This window comes from Budorcas taxicolor, chromosome 25 (assembly GCF_023091745.1).
Source record: "Budorcas taxicolor isolate Tak-1 chromosome 25, Takin1.1, whole genome shotgun sequence".
NCBI lineage: Eukaryota > Metazoa > Chordata > Mammalia > Artiodactyla > Bovidae > Budorcas > Budorcas taxicolor.
This window is the reverse complement of record NC_068934.1, coordinates 22961757-22982768: the sequence shown is the minus strand read 5'-3', so window position 1 is coordinate 22982768 and position 21012 is coordinate 22961757. Positions and strand designations below refer to the sequence as shown.

Genomic DNA, 21012 nt, shown 5'->3' with positions numbered 1-21012 from the left:
AGGCTGGGAGTCTCATCTTGAGACATTCTAATCAAGGAAAAGTTATGTCAAGGGAAAGATATGTCTTTGTTTAAGCCTACTTTGGGTTTTTTCAAGGGTGTTGTAGAGTTATAAGACCTTCTTAAGTTTAATCCTCAGTACTTAATATTTTTGTTGCTGTTGTAAATTATATATTATATATATTCAAACTATATAATCAGTAATTTTAAGGTAAAACATCAATCTTACTGCTATGCACCTAACCAGGAAATTACTAGGGAACTCATAAACTGATATTCAGATATTTTTATTCTTTCTATTTTGATATTATGCAGTATCATAATAATTGCTATATTCTTCAGCAAAAAAGAAGGGAGAAAAAGCAAGTTTACTCATCTTCTGTGAGTGAACCTAAGGAAGTTGTAAGTAAATTAACAAGGGAATACAATGGAATCATAGTTTAATTTCAAGTTTATAGTAATTTGAAAAGCAGAACAAGGAAAAACAACCATGTAAAAATGTTTATTATCACTGACAAGAATAGAAGATGGTACAAGCAGAAAGATCCCTCTTTTGTTAGAAAAGATTAGAAATTTTGAAAACTGAAGGATGGGAGGTTCAATAAAATTAATATTGAGTGAGAAAAATACTTTAAAACCTTCTCATTGGGAAATTAAGTTTATGTTAAGTTTGTATTATGTAAAAGTTAAACCCTTTATGTTTAGATTTGTGTGTTTTTGAGTGTGGAAATTACAAGTTAATCATAAGTGGTATAATAGATTTATGTATACCATGCTATTAGTGTCCAAGAAGAATCACATCTCTCTGACTAGGAAGCTGTGGAAAGATTTCACATGTTTGGTGAGCTGAACTCTATATGAATAAGGGAGAAGATTAACCTGTTTTGTGTTTTTTTAATTTTTTTTGAAGAAATCTAGTTTTCTGAGGCAGAAAAAACCTTGTTCTCTGGGTCTTTGAGGGTTTCCTTAAGGGAAGAGTTAGTTTAAAAAACAACAGCAGAAAAAAGATAACAACTTGATTATAAAATTTGAACATTTGTGCTAACTAATGCTGTCATTTTTTAACTTGTAAAGCAAGAGCTGAGCCCATATATTCTTTGAAATGTTATTGCACACTCATTTTTTATTCCTTGGTTTGTACCCTATCTTACTGTTCTGTACGATCCATCAGAGGTCCAGATTTAGAGGAAGATAAAAGATCATACGTAAAACTACCCTTGTCCATTGTGATCCGAGTACTTTCTTCAATCTTAGAGATAAAGCAGAAATCTTGGCACATATTGTGAATGTGATTTTGATTTGTTAATTGCTAGAAGCATGTTCTGTACTTTATTTCAGAACATTTGAACTCTCTTTAAAACTTCAAAGTTTTTCAAATTACCTGATTATTTAAAAATAAATCTTAACTTCCACTCAGTTAGCTTCTTATTTATATGTGTTGTCTCTTTCAATCCTTACACCAAGTCTATAGATAAGCATCATCCTGCATTTTATGATGTGGAAACTAAAGTTTAGAACATTGAATAACTTTACCAAAATTACAGGGCTAGAAGGCAATGAGGCCAAAGCTAGAATACAAGGGTGTCTGAATGGAAAACCAAGACTGTCTGAAGTGCATTATTCTTGCAGCCTCTGATTTTATTTTTACCTTCTTTCACAGGGATTATTATGGAGAAAAAATTGGCATCTATTTTGTCTTTCTCGGATTTTACACAGAAATGCTGTTTTTTGCAGCTGTGATTGGCTTAGCTTGTTTTATTTATGGTTTATTAACGATTCCTAATACCTCAAGCAGGTAAGTGCAACTGAGCTGCCGGAACAGAATCTTATGCTAACCAAAATTGTATTTTTCTGGAATTTGTGTCAGAATGTTTTTTATTACAGCAGATAATTGATATTTCTGAAAAAGACCCAAACGCAACAGTTACCTCTCACTTGATACTTTATGGAAAGTCTGTTTAAGAATGGGCTCTAAAGATTCTGTTCCTTAAGCATGATTTGATCTACAAAAATTGCTGCTATATTGCCCCAGTCCCATATGTGAAAAATTGTGTAAAGATGTTTCAATAAGAATAGCTTTGAATTTTCACTCAAACACACACTTTTTTTTTTGCTTGGAATGTTTTATTTATCTATTTATTTATTATTAATTAATGTTTATTGCAGTGTAGTTACTAGCTTCTTAAGCATGGCAAAATGAATCAGCCATAAGTATATTTACAAATACCCCCTCCCTTTTGGATTTCCCTTCTATTTAGGATACCACAGTGTGTTAAGTACAGTTCCTTGTGCTGTGTAGTATGTTCCTATCTGTTGTCTATTTTATACATAGTATCAATAGTGTATATGAGTCATTCCAACCTCCCAGTTCCTCCCACCCCCCCCTTTTCAGGGCTTCTCCAGTAGCACAGCGGTAAAGAATCCGCCTGCAATGCAGGAGCCATAGGAGAAGCGGGTTTGATTCCTGGGTTGGGAAGATGCCCTGGAGGAGGGCATGGCAACCCACTCCAGTATTCTTGCCTGGAGAATCCCCATGGACAGAGGAGCCTGGCGGGCTAAAGTCCATGGGGTCGCATAGAGTTGGATGCAACTCAGGCGACTTAGCACACATGCATACCCCTTTCCCCCTTGAGAACAAATGTGTGGATACCAAACACATCTTTTAAAATAGCATGGCTCTTGGGAATTCCCTGGCAGTCCAGTGGTTAGGACTGTGTACTACCACTATACAAGACATTGTTTCTGTCCCTGGTTGAGGAACTAAGGTTCTTTATGCCATGAGGCATGGAGAAGGAAATGGCAACCCACTCCAGTATTCTTCCCTGGGAAATCCCATGGACAGAGGAACCTGGCAGACTACAGTCCATGAGGTTGCAAATGAGTTGGACACTTAGCAACTAAGCAACAAATGCCACAAGATGTGGCCAGAACAAAACTCAAAAAAAAAAAAAACACCCAAAAACCAAAAAACACCCAAGCAACTTTTCTCTTCCTTCTGCAGCATTCAGATCTGTGACCCTAAGATTGGGGGTCAGATTATCATGTGCCCACTCTGTGATGAACTGTGCGACTATTGGAGACTAAATTCAACCTGTTTGGCTTCTAAGGTATGTATATATTGTGGTATGCTTGAAGACTTGCAGTTTACTTACTTTTGTATTGCATTTGATACTAAGTAGTCTTTCTGATATTGTTGTTTTGCAGATCTCCCATCTATTTGACAATGAGTCAACAGTGTTCTTTGCCATTTTCATGGGAATTTGGGGTAAGTAAATTGGCAACCCACTGTAGTGCTCTTGCCTGGAGAATCCCGTGGACGGAGGAGCCTGGTGGGCTGCAGTCCATGGGGTCGTGAAGAGTCGGACACGACCGAGCTACTTCACTTTCACTTTTCACTTTCATGCATTGAAGAAGGAAATGGCAACTCACTCCAGTGTTCTGGCCTGGAGAATCCCAGGGATGGCGGAGCCTGGTGGGCTGTCGTCTGTGGGGTTGCACAGAGTCGGACACGACTGATGCGACTTAGCAGCAGCAGCAGCAGCAATAGTTACATAAGAAGAGCTTTTTCTGTGTTATGTGTTATATGGCTATTCATATAACATACATAGTTGGCATACCTTATAAACCAAAAGTAATTTTACATCTTTATGTCTCTGCAAGCATCACTACCTTAACGGAGTCTACATCCGTGCTTGTTAGTCCTTGGTCCAGAAAGGTCCCTATTAATCATCTACTCATTTCTCTGAAAAACACTTTAATTTTTGAAACTTCATATTTATTCAGATCACATTCTCTCTTAGCACTGTGTAAAAATAAGCTCAATAATTGCTTAATTCAGGAGAATAAACATTAAGTATTTGGTGGCTGGAGGATATTGAGTCATAGACACAAACTTGAACAAGACTCAAAAATTTCTGAGGGCTCATGGATCAACATTTGAATTTAAGTTCCCTGTGTCAAATTCTACTTGGTTAAAAGCTCCCATATAAAGTGGAATTCCCCTTGATTTTGGAAATGTCCCAGTATCTCTTCTCTTTTGTATCCCATGGGAAGTAGAAGTGTCATGAAGTTTCTCCCATTGTCAGGGAGGAAAGTATTTTCTGTAAAAGTAACTTGTCAAGAAGAGGCCTAAAGACTTCTAAGACATGTCTCAAAATGTGGGGGACTCTGGGAAAAGGTAGACTTTTTTCTCCCCAATTTAACAAACAGTCTTTAACAAAGCACAAGTATGTGAAAAAAATTGGCCAAAGGAGCAGGGTAACTTGATTCAGTCAAAAGGACGCCTAAATTTGTGAGGGCATGTGTGTCTCAGAGGGGGTTATGGGTTTCTGTCACCTCTGCTTGACTGCTTGTCTGAAGAGAAAAGCCCAGATTCAAAGAGAAAATGGGACAGTGAGGTCTCACCCACAATTTTCCAACCTCCTCTGGTTAAGTTAGCGTATGGACATCTCTTCGTCATGTGCCAGACAGATCCTGCCTCTGTCATTTATTGGAATCAAATGGATGACAAGTATGTATACAAATTACAGCAGATGTAATAATTTTCAATTCTTTCCATTGAGAGAGCTTGTGCACCAGCACTAACCTTACACATCATAACAAACAGACGAGCAACCATCCATGGAACACCCAGCAGCGGCAGTGAATGGGGGTGAAGGTGTCTTCATGAGAGTGATTTTGTTTTCTCTGGATATGTGCCTAACAGTGGAATTGCTTTATCACATTATAGTTACATTTCTAACAAGTCACCTTCATACTGTTTTCCATAATGGCTCTATGCCAATTTATGTTCCTACACAATGGTTCCCTTTTCTTCAGTTTTGTCCTGCAAACAAATATCCAATTGCCCCAAAACCATTTATAAAAGAAACTATTCTTTCCTCACTGAATATTCTTGGACCCTATGTCAAATATTAATTGACCATAATACATGGGATTATTTTTGAGCTCTTGATTGTGTTCTCTAGGTCTGTGTTTCTTTTTATGACATGCCAATTGTACCATACTATTTTGATTACTATAGCTTTGTAATATTGAGATCAGGAATATGATGCCTAGTGCTTTGTTCTTCTTTCTCAAGATTGCTTTGTCCATTTGAAGTCTCTTGTGGCCCTATGCAAATTTTAGCATTGTTTTCTCTATTTCTGTGAAAAATAGCATTGGAATTTTGGTAGGAATTGCATTAAATCTGGAGATCACTTGGGCAGTATGGACATTTTTATATTAATTCCTCCAATCTATGAGCATGGACTATCTTTCCATTTATTTCTATCTTCAATTTCTTTCATCAATGTCTTATATAGTGTACATATCTTTCACTTCCTTAGTTACATTTTTCCCTGGGTATTTTGTTCTTTTTGATGTTATTATAAATGGAAATGTTTTCTTAATTCCTCTTTTTGACAGTAGTGTATAGAAACACAACTGTTTTTAATATATTTATTTTTATCCTGGAACTTGGCTAAATTTATTTATTCTAACAATTTTTTGATGGAGACTAGGATTTTTTTGTAACTTAATGTTATATGAAAATAGAGACAGTTTTACTTCTTTCCTTTTTTCTTTCTAATTTGCATGTCTTTTTTTTTTTTTTTTCCTTGAGTAATTGGTCTGGCTAGACTTCCAGTGCTCAGTTGAATAGAAGTGGCACGAATGGGAATTTTTGTCTTATCCTTGATGATAAAGAAAAAGTTTTCAGCTTTTCATCATTGACTATGATGGTAACTGTGGACCTGTCATGTATAGCCTTATATTGAAATACATTGTATTTATACCCCTATTTTTGAGAGTTTTTATCATAATGGATGTTGAATTCTGTTAAATGCTGTTTCTGCATTTGTTGAGATGGGTTTTTAAAAAAAATCATTTATTTTGTTGATATACCATGTTGATCGATTTTTGGGTATTGAACTATCCTTATATCCCTGGAATAAATCTCATTTGATCATGGTGTATGATTCTTTTAATATATTGCTGAATTTGATTTGTTACTGTTTTGTTAAGGTTCTTTGTATCTACATTCATCAAGTGTAATTTCCTTTACTTGTATTGTCTTTGTTTGACTTTGGTGTAAGGGTAATGATGCCTCATAAAATGAGTTTGGAAGGTTTCTTTCCCTTTCTAGGTTCTGGAAGAATTTGAGAAGGATTATTTCTTCTTTACCTATATTATAGAATTCACCATTAAAGCTTTGAGGCCTGGACTTTCATTTGTGGGGAAGTTTTTGATATCCTTAATATTTTCTGTTTGTTCTTGATTTGGTTTCAATAGGTTATATGTTTCTAGGACTTTATCCATTTCTTCTAGGATATCCACTTTGTTGCCATATAATTGTTCATAGTAGCCTGTTACGATCCTTAGTATTTCTGTCATGTCAGGTGCATCAGTTCAGTTCAGTTCAGTTGCTCAGTCTTGTCTGACTCTTCGAGACCCCATGAACTGCAGCACGCCAGGGCTCCCTGTCTGTCACCAATTCCCGGAGCATGCTCAAACTCATGTCCATCAAGTCGGTGATGCATCACCAGCTACATCAGGTGCATGTCTCCTATTTAACTTCTAATTTTATTTATTTGAACCTTATCTTTTTCTCTTGGTAATTATGGCTAAAGGTTTTTTATTTATCTTTTCGTTGATCTTTTCTATTGTCTTTTGTCCCTATTTTGTTTATTTACACTCTGATCTTTGTTATTTCCTTACTTCAACTACCTTTGCTTAGTTCTTTTTCTCGTTCCTTAAGGTCTAAAGTTGGCTTGTTTATTTTAGCTTTTTCTTGTTTCTTAATGAAGACATTCATCCCTCTGAACTTCCCTCCTAGAACTGCCTCTGGTATATCTCATAAGTTTTTGTGTATTGTATGTCTAGTTTTATTTGTCTGAAGATACTTGTTGATTTCTCTTTTCATTTTCCTAAGGCACATTGTTTGTTCAGTAGCATGCCCTTTATTCTCCATATATTTGAATTTTCCAGTTTTTATTTTTCATATAATTCTAGTTTTATACCATTGCGGTCAGAAAAGATACTTGATATGATTTCAAACTTTTGAAATTTATTGGCTTGTTTTGTGATGGCAATATATGACCTTTTCTGGAGAACATTCCATGTGCACTTAGAAGAATATTTATCCTGCTACTGTTGGATGGAATGCACTGTAAGTGCCTGTTAAGTCCTTTTAGCTTAACAGTAAAAGTAATTTAGTGAAAAAGTAATTGCAGTTTTGGACAGTGAATTTTAAATCATTATAACTAGGTTCAAACACATCTTTATTAATCAAATAGGAACCATTACAATCAACACATTTTTGCCAACAAGAAATAAGATTGTTTATTCCTGTAGTGTTAAAATTCATGCTTCAGATCATTTTTGCCAACAAGAAATAAGATTGTTTATTCCTGTAGTGTAAAAACTCATGATTCAGATTTTGATGAACTCTTGGAAAGCATTTTCTACCTCCTGATGGTTATGGAAGCATTTTGCCTGCAAAAAGTTGTTGAGATGCTTGAAGAAGTGATAGTCGGTTGGCGAGAGGTCAGGTGAATATGGCGGATGAGAGAAAAGTTCATAGCCCTATTTGTTCAACTTTTGAAGGGTTGGTTGTGTCACATTCAGTCAAGCATTGTCATGGAGAAGAACTGGCCTTTTTCTGTTGACCAATACTGGCTGCAAGTGTAGTGTTTGGTGCATCTCATCGATTTGCTGAGCATAATTCTCAGATATAATGGTCTCTCTGGGATTCAGAAAGCTGTACTGGATCAGATGGGCAGCAGACCACCAAACAGTGACCATGACTTTTTTTTTGGTGTAAGCTTGGCTTCGGGAAGTGCTTTGGCACTTCTTCTCAGACCAGTCACTGAGTTGTACAAAATTCGCTTTTTGTCACATGTCGCAATCTGATCGAGAAATGGTTCATTGTTGTTGCATAGAACAAGAGAAGATGACACTTCAAAATGACAACTTTTCTGATTTGTGGTCAGCTCATGAGGCACCCACTTATAGAACTTTTTCACCTTTCCAGTTTGCTTCAAATGCCAAACAACTGAAGAATGGTGGACTTGAGTTCTTTGCAACAATTTTGTTAATTGTTTTGTAATTCCTTTGTTCCTTTCTTCCTCTGTTGCCTTCTTCTTTGTGGGTATGATAATTGTCTGTAATGTTATGCTCAGATTCCTTTATCTTTTGCATGTCTTTTATGGGTTTTTGCTCTATGATTAAAAAGGGGTAAAACATCTTGTAATTATATCATTCTGTTGCAAGCTAAGACAAATTAATTTGAAATACATATAAAGCTCTATAATTCTACTTTCTGTCCTGTTTTATGTTTTGATGTTGCAGTTTATATCTTTTTAGTGTATCCTTTAACAATTATTTTATATATGTATATATATAATATATAACCAATTATTATAGTTATACAATTTTATTGTAGTTAGAGTTATTTTTACTACTTTTGCCTTTTAACCTTCATAACAGATTTACAAGTGATTTACCCACCACCATTGTAACATTAAGAGATTTTAAATTTAACTCTATATCTACCTTTACCAGTGACATTCATACTTTCATATGTTTTCATTTTAGTTTAAAGAGGTCCCTTTAACATTTCTTCAAAAGCCACTCTAATTGTGATAAACTTTCCACTTTTACTTGTCTGGAAAACTTTCCAGGTAGAGTATGCTGGGTCCTCAGGTTTTGTTTTGTTTGGTTTTGTTTTTTCCCAGTATTTAAACTCTGTGCTGCTCCCTTCTGGTCTGCTAAAAGTCTTATAAGTGTTGCCTTGTACATAACTTGGTTTTCTCTTCCTGCTTATAAAATTCTCTCTTTTTCTTTAACTTGTGAAGTTTTCATTATAATGTGTCTCAGTGTGTTTCTCTTTGTTTTCATTTTTTTTTTGGAACTCACTGGGTTTCCTAAATCTGATATTTTTTTCCCCCTATGTTAAGAGAAGTTTTGTCTGCCTGACATTGTCCCATAAATCCTTTAAGCTAACTTCACTTTTTAAAAATCATTTTCCATTTTTATTTAGTTCATTTTTGCTCCTCTGACTGGATGAATTCTACTTCCCTTTCTTGGAGTTGGCTGATTCTTTCTCAGTTTGATCTAGTAAGCTGCCAAACACTTCTGTTGAATTTCGCCATAAAATTCTTGTGTTCTTCAGCTCTGTTTAATGCTCTTGATAATACTCTTGATTTTTGTTTACTACTTTCTCAAATTTTCTGTCTCTGTTCACAGTCTCACTTTATTCATGCATTGTTCTCTGTACCTGGGTAAGCAGGTTTGTGACCCTTATTTTGAACTCTTTGTCAAGTAAATCACTTGTCTTCATTTCATTAAAGTCTTTTTCTGAAGTTTGTCTTGTTCTTTTTCTTGGAACCTATTCCTCTGTTTTTTCATTTAGCTTGCCTCTTTATGTTGATTTCGGTGCATTAGGTAAAATAACTACCTCTCCTAGCTTTAAAAGTGTGGCTTGTGATTGGCCAAGCTGCCTTCTTTGTTCTCAGTGGCTCCCAGTATTTGGGACTGTGCCAAGACCCATCAGGGTCCCAAATGGGAAGATCTCAATCAGCACCTGGATGCAGGCTGTTTAGAAGGTGGACCCTAAGGCAGCAGCTTTTAAAGTTTGCAAGTTAATCTCTTTCAAGGAAATATTGGAAAATGGGTGTTTGTGTCTGCTGCTTCTGCATTTAGCCCTGGGCAGAAAACCAGTTAGAAACTGTTTGTTTGCTACAGCAATCAAAACAGTATGGTACTGACATAAAGATGGACATGTAGATCAATGAAACAGAATGGAGTCCAGAAATAAATCCTTTGTATATGATTAACTAATTTTCAGCAGGATTTCCAAGAAAGCAAAATGAAGAAAGTATAGTCTTCCAGTGGTGCTGAGAAAACTGGATATTGACATGCAAAAGAATGACATTAGATCCTTATCTTTGTCAGCTGAAAAAAATTCACAACCTAAAAGTTGAGAATTGTTTTTCATTTAACAGACTTTCTGAGGACTTCAAGCCTGGGAGGCAGACTCTCAGATAGCTCTGAGGGACTGCTCCAGAGAGATAAGGAAGGAACCAGGGTAAAAAGGAGTTTTGCAAGAAAGACCAGGTAGTTGGTACATCAAAAGATTACTGTTATTAAAGAAAGCTATATATATCGAATTAGTGAATTTAGCACTTTTCTTGGAGAAGGCAATGGCAACCCACTCCAGTACTCTTGCCTGGAAAATCCCATGGACAGAGGAGCCTGGTAGCCTGCAGTCCATGGGTTAGTTAAGAGTCGGTCACAACTGAACGGCTTCACTTTCACTTTTCAGTTTCATGCATTGGAGAAGGAAATGGCAACCCACTCCAGTGTTCTTGCCTGGAGAATCCCAGGGACAGGGGAGCCTGGTGGGCTGCTGTTTATGGGGTCGCACAGAGATGGACATGACTGAAGTAACTTAGCAGCAGCAGCACTTTGCTATATATGGGAAGATGCAAGAGTTTGGTTTCACTGAAATCGTTCCTTTGACATGCACCTTAGCTCTCTTGTCCGGTGACTCAGCTGGTAAAGAACCCACCTACCAATGCAGAAAAAAATAAGAGATGTGGGTTCGATTCCTGGGTTGGGAAGATCCACTGGAGAAGGAAATGGCAACATACTCCAGTATTCTTACCTGGAAAATTCCATGGACAGAGGACCCTGGTAGGCTACAGTCCACAGGGTGGCAAAGAGTCAGACACAGCTGAGTTGTGCATGTACACTCATTGCTTCGGTTCGCTTCTTAACTCTATAGTAGTCAGCATTCTGTTCTTTCCTGTCCTGAGTTTGCTCAAGGCTCATCACCTGGATGGTTGTAGTGGCTTGATGGCAGAAATATCCTTTGTTTACTGATGTGACAGACAACATTTTTCATTTGCATTTCGTGTGCTTGCGTGCCAAGTCGCTTCAGTCATGTCAGACTCTTTGTGACCCCATGGACTGTAGCCCGCCAGGCTCCTCTCTCCATGGGATTCTCCAGGCAAGAATACTGGGGCAGGTTGCCATGCCCTCCTCCAGGGGATCTTCCTGACCCAGGCACTGAACCCATGTTTCTTACATCTTCTGCGTTGGCAGGCAGGTTCTTTACTACTAACACCACCTGGAAAGCCCCTCATTCACATCTTATACCATCACAAAAGTCAATTCAAAATGGATTAGACTTAAACATAAGACCTGAAAGAGTAAAACTCCTAGAAGAAAACATAAGGAAAATCTTTATCACTTTGGGCTTGGAAATGATTTCATGCAGATGACACCAAAGTCCAGGCAACAGAAACAAACAAAATAAGCCAGAGTACATCAAACTAAAACACTTCTGAAGAACAGAGATAACAATCAACAGAATGCAAAGGCAACCCATGGAAAGGCAGAAAATATTTGCAAACCATGTTTCTGATAGGGGGTTTAGTTCAGTTCAGTCACTCAGTCGTGTCCGACTCTTTGCGACCCCATGAATCTCAGCAAAATCTCCTGGAGTTCACTCGGACTCACGTCCATCGAGTAATCTCTAATATGTATGAGGAACTCCTGTAGCTCATAGTAGCTCAATAGTAGGAACTCTTGTAGCTCAACAGTAAGAAAGAAAAAAAAAGAATAACCTGATTTAAAAATGGACAAAGAACTTGCATAGGCATTTCTCCAAAGAAGTTATACAAATGACCAACAGATAACATGAAAAAAAAAAATACTTAATGTCTAGTTCTTAGTTCAGTTCAGTTCAGTCGCTCAGTCATGTCCAACTCTGCGACCCCATGAATCACAGCACGCCAGGCCTCCCTGTCCATCACCAACTCCTGGAGTTCACTCAGACTCACATCCATCAAGTCAGTGATGCCATCCAGCCATCCCATCCTCTGTCATCCCCTTCTCCTCCTGCCCGCAATCCCTCCTAGCATCAGAGTCTTTTCCAATGAGTCAACTCTTTGCATGAGGTGGGCAAAGTACTGGAGTTTCAGCTTTAGCATCATTCCTTCCAAAGAAATCTCAGGGCTGATCTCCTTCAGAATGGACTGGTTGGATCTCCTTGCAGTCCAGGGAAATGCAAATCAAACCACAATGAGATGGTATCTCATACCTGTCAGGATGACTGTTACCAAAATTTTTTTAAAAAAAGGCATATTAATGAGGATGTTGAGAATTACAATGAAGTCCTGTATACTATGGATGGGAGTGCTAAATGGTACAACTGGAAAACAGTGTGGAAGTTCCTCAAAAATTAAAAGTAGAACTGCCATGTGATACAGCAATCCCAATTCTGGGTATTTACCCAAAACAATTGAAATCAGGATCTCAAAGAGATGTTAGCATTCCCACATTCACTGCGACACTCTCTATTAGTACATTAACCAAGGTGTGGAGTGGAAACAGCCTAAATGTCCACTGATACACAAATGATTAAAGAAACTGCTGTGTGTATGTCTTTTGTATATTCATATATATATACACATATATATAAACCAGTTACATCTATGCCTTAGGGTTCTAAGAGTTTCTGGGGGTGCTGATCATGTTTGTGTGCTTTTCTGTAAATATATTATTCTTTAAGTGATAGTTTATTTTAAAACCTATATATATATTGTATATTATACTATATATAATAATACATATTATATATAGTATATGTACATATAGTATATGCATATATACTCTATAGTATATATGTATAATATATACATTATGCACCAGGTGCTTCCCTGGTGGCTCAGACGGTAAAGTGTCTGCTGGCAATGCAGGAGACCCGGGTTTGATCCCTGGGTCAGGAAGATCCCCTGGAGAAGGAAATGGCAATCCACTCCAGCACACTTGCCTGGAAAATTCCATAGCCAGAGGAGCCTGGTGAGCTACAGTCCATGGGGTCGCAAAGAGTCGGACACGACTGAGCGACTTCACTTTCATGTACAGAGAGAGACAGACCAACAGATGTAGACAGAGGAGAGAAGCACAGAGGCACCAAGAAAGATACTGTGCTGTGAAACGGCTCTTGTATTTTCCTTAAATTTTCCTAAGCCTGAGAGAGTGGTACTGTTGCTTGAATGATTTCAGTAAAACACATGTAAACAAAATCAAGGTGATAGTAAAATGTCACATTCAAATATTATTTCAAGTTATCTGAATGAAGAAAGAGAGAACAGTGTGCCTAAAAAAATTTTTCTATGTTTATCTAAGAAACTAGTTTGTATTTATATAGAGAGTTATTTCAATACTACTTTGTAGTAGTATACTAAAATTCATAGTATTATAATTTTATCATCAAGCATGATAGTAACAGAATAACCATCATACAATCAAAATGATTTTTCTATAGGAAAGAAAACCCAGTTACTGACTTCTTATTCATTTATTGTGCCATCTCCTTATTAGATTTGTTTTTATATATTTCTTTGCCCATAGTCACATTGTTTTTGGAGTTTTGGAAGCGACGACAAGCCAGACTGGAGTATGAGTGGGACCTGGTAGACTTTGAAGAGGAGCAGCAGCAGCTCCAGCTAAGACCTGAATTTGAAGCTATGTGTACAAAAAGGAAACTGAATGCAGTGACTCAGGTATATTAGGAAGCTGAAATAGGCAGTGTATTTCAGTGGACACACTGCCTGTGGATGGCCTCTCAAATAATGATGTGCATTTTAATCTGCTGTTAAATATGAATATTCTCCAACATATAAATCACATAAACTTATTTACTTGATTCTAATATGCATTTTGAACACATGAAAAAGTAGGTAGAAAAGAGTAATGAGTCCCAGGATGGAGTCATCACCCGGCTTCAATGATTATTAATCCATGGGCAATCTTTTTTCTTTTACACACCCAAACACCCCCTTCCCCCTGCCCCCGCCACTAGATTGAGCATGCGTGTGTGTGTGCTAAGTCACTTCAGCCATGTCTAACTCTGTGTGATCCTGTGGACTGTAGCCCACCAGGCTCCTCTGTCCATGAGATTTTCCAGGCAAGAATACTGGAGTGGGGTGTCATGCCCTCCTCCAGGGGATCTTCCCGACTCAGGGATCGAACCTGCATCTCCTGTGTCTCCCGCATTGGCAGGCAGGTTCTTTACCGCTATTGACACCTGCAATTATTTTGAAGCAGATCCAAGCCATCATACATAAAATACCTAGTTTTAATGCTAAGTGGAATAAAATGAAATGGAAAATAGTGTGTTGTGGACTTTATGTATAAATTTATATATATATATATGAAACACCCACACATATATGGAAATGATACTAAGTTAATGTGTGAAAATTAAAATGGTATTGTATTAAGGTAATGAGCTTATGATTGATTGCTTTATTAGACCGAAGTTTATCCATCTAGACCATACTAATTGACTGCAATGGGAAGATAATTGCACTGGTGTCTAGAAAGGAAAGTCTAGATTTAGGGATAACTGGCAAACTGGCTGTATGTTGTTAATTGAGTTTTTTGACTTCTTGTTATCTCATTTTTGTTTCATGTGAAAATGAAAGGTACTTGGTAACTTTTGGCTGCATATTCTTAGAGTTCTTACCTTGCCATACTCTATAATCACCATGTTACCTGATGATATTAAAGGGAGACTAGAAAGCCTCTAAAATCTCTTCAGTACAAATCCCTACTCTGTTCAGGACACTATTCTTATGTATAACACTCAAAATCCTCACAGTTCAGGCATTCACTAAAGATTTATTAAATTGCATTGAAACAATACAAAAAATTCAGTAAATGAATGCAGAGAAAAATCACCTCAGAAAATATATTAATAATTTGAAATTAATTGAAATATATTAAAAGAAATATTATCCTAATAATGATTTGATGTATATCTGTTCATACTTCATGGGATAGAAAAAGAATATAAAAGCAGTTCAGCTGGCTTTGCCAAAAACTATTGACCTAAAACCAAAATGTATTGAATGTTTACATTTGAAACCAGTTAAAAAACATATGTATTAGTTCACTGTGAATCATCTACTTCACTTAGCTTTAATGGTTTTGAAATGAGGTTTTTAACCTCATTGCAGTACTCCTTCAGTCGTTGAGCACAACCTAACCTCTTACATTTGAGTCTGTTAGGGACATGCACATGCATGCATGAAAACCCACACAAGTGTACACGCAAATATGCACACACATACAAACACACAAACATTGGAGACACACATGTACATCATCAGATGTATGCACACACATCCTGACATTCAGGAGAGCTCTTGAGCAGCATGCCCAATTCAGTTTAACTCAATTAGAAAATTTTAACGTCATTAAAGCATATCCACCTGAGCAGCAGCCTTCAGGTTTTGGGTTTGTTTTTCCTGTCTATGTTGCCCTGAATACCACTAGAATTCAACACTCAGGAAATAATGTATATCTTATAAGTCTTATCATTTGTAGAATATTCCATCTAGGAGCCCTAAAGGTTTCTACCTAAATGTAAGGAACCACTACTAGAATGTAGCTTTCCATGAGCTACGGTGAAGCCACTGATTCAGAGCTACCTGAACTGGGCTTTGTGATTTGGACTACTGCTTGGAATCCCGACTTTGAGGGTAGATTTTTAATTTTGCTGTGATTTCTTCAAAATTACAGGAGATGGAACCTTACTTGCCTCTATATAGCCGTCTTCCATGGTACATTTTATCAGGAGTCACAGTGACATTATGGGTGAGCATTCTTTAAAACTGTTGTGATTTATTTGATTTCAGATCATATTGGGGTTACTTCAACAGTTTCATCTGCAATGGCCTGTGTCCCTCTCTTCCCTCCCCCTCCACGGTATTTTGTTTTTATCTTGAATGGAGCACTTACATAAAATAAACTGTAATTTACATGGATGTGTCATAATTAAAACTTGGAAAAAGAGTTGTGGGGAGAGAGAGGTGCTTTATATTAAAGCCTATTCCTCCTCCTCCCCCAGCTCTTTGTTAATCTGGTGATAACTTGAAATCAGAACAGTATAATAAACAATTTGATTACAGGCTACTTGGTTAGTTTTTTAAAAAAATATTAATTTGTCTTTATACCCATCTAGAGTATCTATAAAGTACCATTAAGCTTCATTCTCTTGCCAAAATAATGGAAGAAAATGTTGCATCTTCTACTTAAAGAATTTAATTAGTATATCCCATTGTTAGGGAGTCAGATTTTCTCCATGCCTTTTACCTAATAGCTTCTTCCATCTTCATAATCTATTTTCTGCCTTCCCTTTCCAAATCTGTGCCCTCTTATAGTTGACCTTTAATTTTAGGAAACAGACAGAGTTACCCTCTGAGATGTTAGCCTGTTGAAGTATAAATAATTTGCAATTGTAGACTATTGATTAACCTCACTACTCCATGTTGTCCCATAATTTTTTTAATCTTTAACCTTTTTTATTTAAAGGCATTGGTTTTTCTATTTAAATGTGTATTTTCCTAGATGATATAACAATCATTTTAGGAGAGATGATAGAATTAAAAGGGGTTATAATCAATTGGGGACACTAAATGAAAAATATTTTAGAGTGTGGTAAGATCACTGTCATTTATTTCTAGTACTCATTTAATTTTATTCAGTTCCTCAAGTTTCTCAATAAAATTCTCCAATCGTTGTTATAAAGATCTTTGTGATTTTGCAGTATGGGAAGGTATAAAATTTATACTATACAAATATCTAAACTACCAGGCATATCAGACTGCTAATGGCAATATTGTAAGGGGAAATAAAATTGAATTTTTAAGCATATTTTTCTTGAGAAAGTATTAATCTTCACAATACATATTTAACTAAAGCAGAGGTTACCAAACTTTTGCTGTAAAGGATATATTATAGATTTTGTGGGCCACAAATAGTCTCTTACACATAATTGTCTTCTTTATAATCTTTTAAAAATGCAAAAAAAGGAAAAATCTTAGAGGGCTACCCAGGAACAGGTAAGGCCACAGTCAGATGCTGGCTTACTGGCTAATTTTCCAACTTGTTCAAGAGGGTGGACTTAGAGGATGAGCAATGAGCACTTTTCTATTTTCTACTTACTCAGCTGCTACCATATGCCTTATCTCTAACCTTTTTACTTTCCTAGTTTTCATCTCCTGTCATTTATACCATCTACAGTGAGAGGGGGCTTCCTTGGTGGCTCAGCGGTAAAGAATCCGCCTGCCAAACAGGAGATGTGGGTTTGATCCATGGGTCAGGAAGATCCCCTGGAGAAGGAAATGGCAACCCAGTATTCTTGCCTGGGAAATCCCATGGACAGAGGAGCCTGGTGGGCTACAATCTATGTGATGGCAAGAGCTGAACATAACTGAGGAACCAAACAACAAGAGTAGTAAGAGGAACTGGCTTGGCTTGCTCTCCACGTCAGATCTGCTAAACTTAACACATGAGCTGAAGAGAAGAGTCTGTTTCAGCTGTGTATGCGTCACACAGATACAGAGACCAGAGTGACCGGTTTTTGTTTCCCTTCCCCAGATGGCTCTGGTTGTCGCGTGTATGGTAGCTGTGATTGTATACCGCCTGTCAGTCTTTGCTACGTTTGCTAGCTTCATGGAAAGTGAAGCATCCTTAAAGCACGTCAAAAGTTTCCTCACTCCCCAGATAACCACATCTCTCTCTGGATCGTGCTTGAACTTTATTGTCATCTTGATCTTGAATTTCTTTTATGAAAAGATATCTGCCTGGATTACAAAAATGGGTAAGCTGGCCAAATCATTAGTATGACTCTGAAAAAGAATTCCTACCAATGTTACACCTTCATTCTGGATCAGCCCCCAGGGAGTTCACTTTTCAAAGCACATTTCAGGACAGTTTTGCTCTACAGGTAGACGCATAGCCTGGTACTTCAGAATTCCCTAATAGCTACATTCAGGCCTATTATAATGGAAGCAGGAAGAAGAACTAAAAGGAATTAGGCCTCTGTAGATCTTTGCATATTCTTGCCTTAATCCTTCCTTGATGGGATTAATTAAAGTCTAAATAAAATCCTCACACATTTCTCAAGACACAGATAATTTTTATTTCTTGTATATGGTTTTTGCAAGGTGTTGAATTTTGAAAGCCTGTTGTCAGAAAAGCAGATAAATCAGGTCCTCCTGAATAAATCTAAAAGGTAGTGCTTTTCTTTTAGTTGGCATGTCTTAAGACCTAGATTATGTTCTTGTGAAAATTTCTCCTAAAGCCATGAGGGATGGTGAAGAGGTCCCAGGTGGAAGGGGAGGTTCAGTTGGGGAGAGTAGCACAGTTTTTTCCTGCCCTTGCCCCCAGCAAGCTGGAGATGAGATCAGAGACTTAGCTCCTGCCTCAGCTTCTTCTGTGACTGCACTCTCCAAGAGCTTCTGCCTCTTCTCCAAATCTGTGCACTGTCATTAGACCAATGGTAACCGAAAAGGCAGCACAGTATTTACTCAGCACTAGGGTAAACACTGGAGAAGGAAATAGCAACCCACTCCAGTATTCTTGCCTGGAGAATCCCAGGGACAGAGGAGCCTTGTGGGCTGCCATCTATGGGGTTGCACAGAGTTGGACACGACTGAAGCAACTTAGCAGCAGCAGCAGCAGGGTAGACACTGGGAAGTCACTTCCATTAAACATTCTTTCAAATTTGGAGTTCGCAACAGTGTGTGTGTGTGTATGTGTGTATACATATATATGTGTGTGTGTGTGTGTGTGTGTGTGTATGCACCTAAAACCCAGTTCAGTTCAGTCACTCAGTCATGTCCAACTCTTTGCGACCCCATGAATTGCAGCACTCCAGGCCTCCCTGTCCATCACCAACTCCCAGAGTTCACTCAGACACGTCCATCGAGTCAGTGATGCCATCCAGCCATCTCATCCTCTGTCATCCCCGTCTCCTCCTGCCCCCAATCCCTCCCAGCATCAGAATCTTTTCCAATGAGTCAACTCTTCGCATGAGGTGGCTAAAGTACTGGAGCTTCAGCTTTAGCATCATTCCTTCAAAAGAAATCCCAGGGCTGATCTCCTTCAGAATGGACTGGTTGGATCTCCTTGCAGTCCAAGGGACTCTCAAGAGTTCTCCAACACCACAGTTCAAAAGCATCGATTCTTCAGCGCTCAGCCTTCTTTACAGTCCAACTCTCACATCCATACATGACCACAGGAAAAACCATAGCCTTGACTAGACGGACCTTAGTCGGCAAAGTAATGTCTCTGCTTTTGAATATACTATCTAGGTTGACCATAACTTTTCTTCCAAGGAGTAAGCGTCTTTTAATTTCATGGCTGCAGTCACCATCTGCAGTGATTTTGGAGCCCCCCCAAATAAAGTCTGACACTGTTTCCACTGTTTCCCCATCTATTTCCCATGAAGTGATGGGACTGGATGCCATGATCTTCGTTTTCTGAATGTTGAGCTTTAGGCCAACTTTTTCACTCTCCTCTTTCACTTTCATCAAGAGGCTTTTTAGTTCCTCTTCACTTTCTGCCATAAGGGTGGTGTCATCTGCATATCTGAGGTTATTGATATTTCTCCTGGCAGTCTTGATTCCAGCGTGTGTTTCTTCCAGTCCAGCGTTTCTCATGATGTACTCTGCATATAAGTTAAATAAGCAGGGTGACAATATACAGCCTTGATGTACCCCTATTGATGTTCCTATTTGGAACCAGTCTGTTGTTCCATGTCCAGTTCTAACTGCTGCTTCCTGACCTTCATACAGATTTCTCAACAGGCAGTTCAGGTGGTCTGGTATTCCGATCTCTTTCAGAATTTTCCACAGTTTATTGTGATCCACACATTCAAAGGCTTTGGCATAGTCAATAAAGCAGAAATGTTTTTCTGGAACTCTCTTGCTTTTTCCATGATCCAGCGGATGTTGGCAGTTTGATCTCTGGTTCCTCTGCCTTTTCTAAAACCAGCTTGAACATCAGGAGGTTCATGGTTCACATATTGCTGAAGCCTGGCTTGGAAAATTTTGAGCATTACTTTACTAGCATGTGAGATGAGTGCAATTGTGCGGTAGTTTGAACATTCTTTGGCATAGCCTTTCTTTGGAATTGGAATGAAAACAGACCTTTTCCAGTCCTGTGGCCACTGCTGAGTTTTCCAAATTTGCTGGCATATTGAGTGCAGCACTTTCACAGCATCATCTTTCAGGATTTGAAACAGCTCAACTGGAATTCCATCACCTCCACTAGCTTTGTTCATAGTGATGCTTTCTAAGGCCCACTTGACTTCACATTCCAGGATGTCTGGCTCTAGATTAGTGATCACACCATCATGATTATCTGGGTCGTGAAGATCTTTTTTGTACAGTTCTTCCGTGTATTCTTGCCACCTCTTCTTAATATCTTCTGCTTCTGTTAGGTCCAGACCATTTCTGTCCTTGATCGAGCCCATCTTTGCATGAAATGTAAAAACCCAAGCACCTAAAAATACCTTAGCTTTCATCACTGAGCAAAATCACCTGTACTCACATTAGAGATTTTGTAGGAATGCAACTAAATTTTAGTAAAGTTGAGGAGTTATCTGTGTCTTCAGAATATGTGTTACCATTTCCATGTTGCTGAACATGTCATGGCTTTCGCTGGATCAGCTCATGCCCTTGGAAGATATCATCTCAGAAAAACATGGTCCCTTACTCTTTCATGGCTCATGCTGTTCTCCTGTGGTGTGAAGAGACTCTTAACTTTTTCTTATCTTTGGAGTTCATTAAGCGATAGATCATGATCATCCACTTCCAGTGAAGGAGAGGGGAAATGTGTCCTATTGCTGCCACTGTTTACATGACATTGTTTTAAAAATTGATAAACCCATTTAATTCATGACAGGGAAGCACAAATCAATGTGGAAATCACCCTCTGCCCTTTATATGATTTACTTTGTTTAAACTGGGTTGGAAACAGACAAGAGAGATCTGAAATATTTACAGGATATCATGTAGTGATATGGAGACGAAATGGCAACCCACTTCAGTACTCTTGCCTGGAGAATCCCTTGGACAAAGGAGCCTGGTGGGCTACAGTCCATGGGGTTGCAGAGTTGGACATGACTGAGTGACTCACACACACACACACACACACACACACACACACA

At 38.0% G+C, this 21012-nt stretch overlaps 1 protein-coding gene across 3 annotated transcripts in view; it reads left to right on the top strand.

Annotated features, from left to right (window-relative positions):
• The window catches only part of ANO5 (anoctamin 5), a 94876-nt gene that overhangs the window by 52554 nt on the left and 21310 nt on the right, over positions 1-21012 (top strand). For all 3 annotated transcript variants that reach the window (XR_008201503.1, XM_052661732.1, XM_052661731.1), the window contains exons 10-15: positions 1660-1794; positions 3001-3106; positions 3204-3264; positions 13401-13552; positions 15576-15650; positions 17436-17658. Coding sequence is in view for 2 of the 3 variants with exons in the window: in XM_052661732.1 (XP_052517692.1) it covers positions 1660-1794; positions 3001-3106; positions 3204-3264; positions 13401-13552; positions 15576-15650; positions 17436-17658 (752 nt within the window). In the remaining variant the exon portion in view is untranslated. The remainder of the gene's footprint in view (positions 1-1659; positions 1795-3000; positions 3107-3203; positions 3265-13400; positions 13553-15575; positions 15651-17435; positions 17659-21012) is intronic.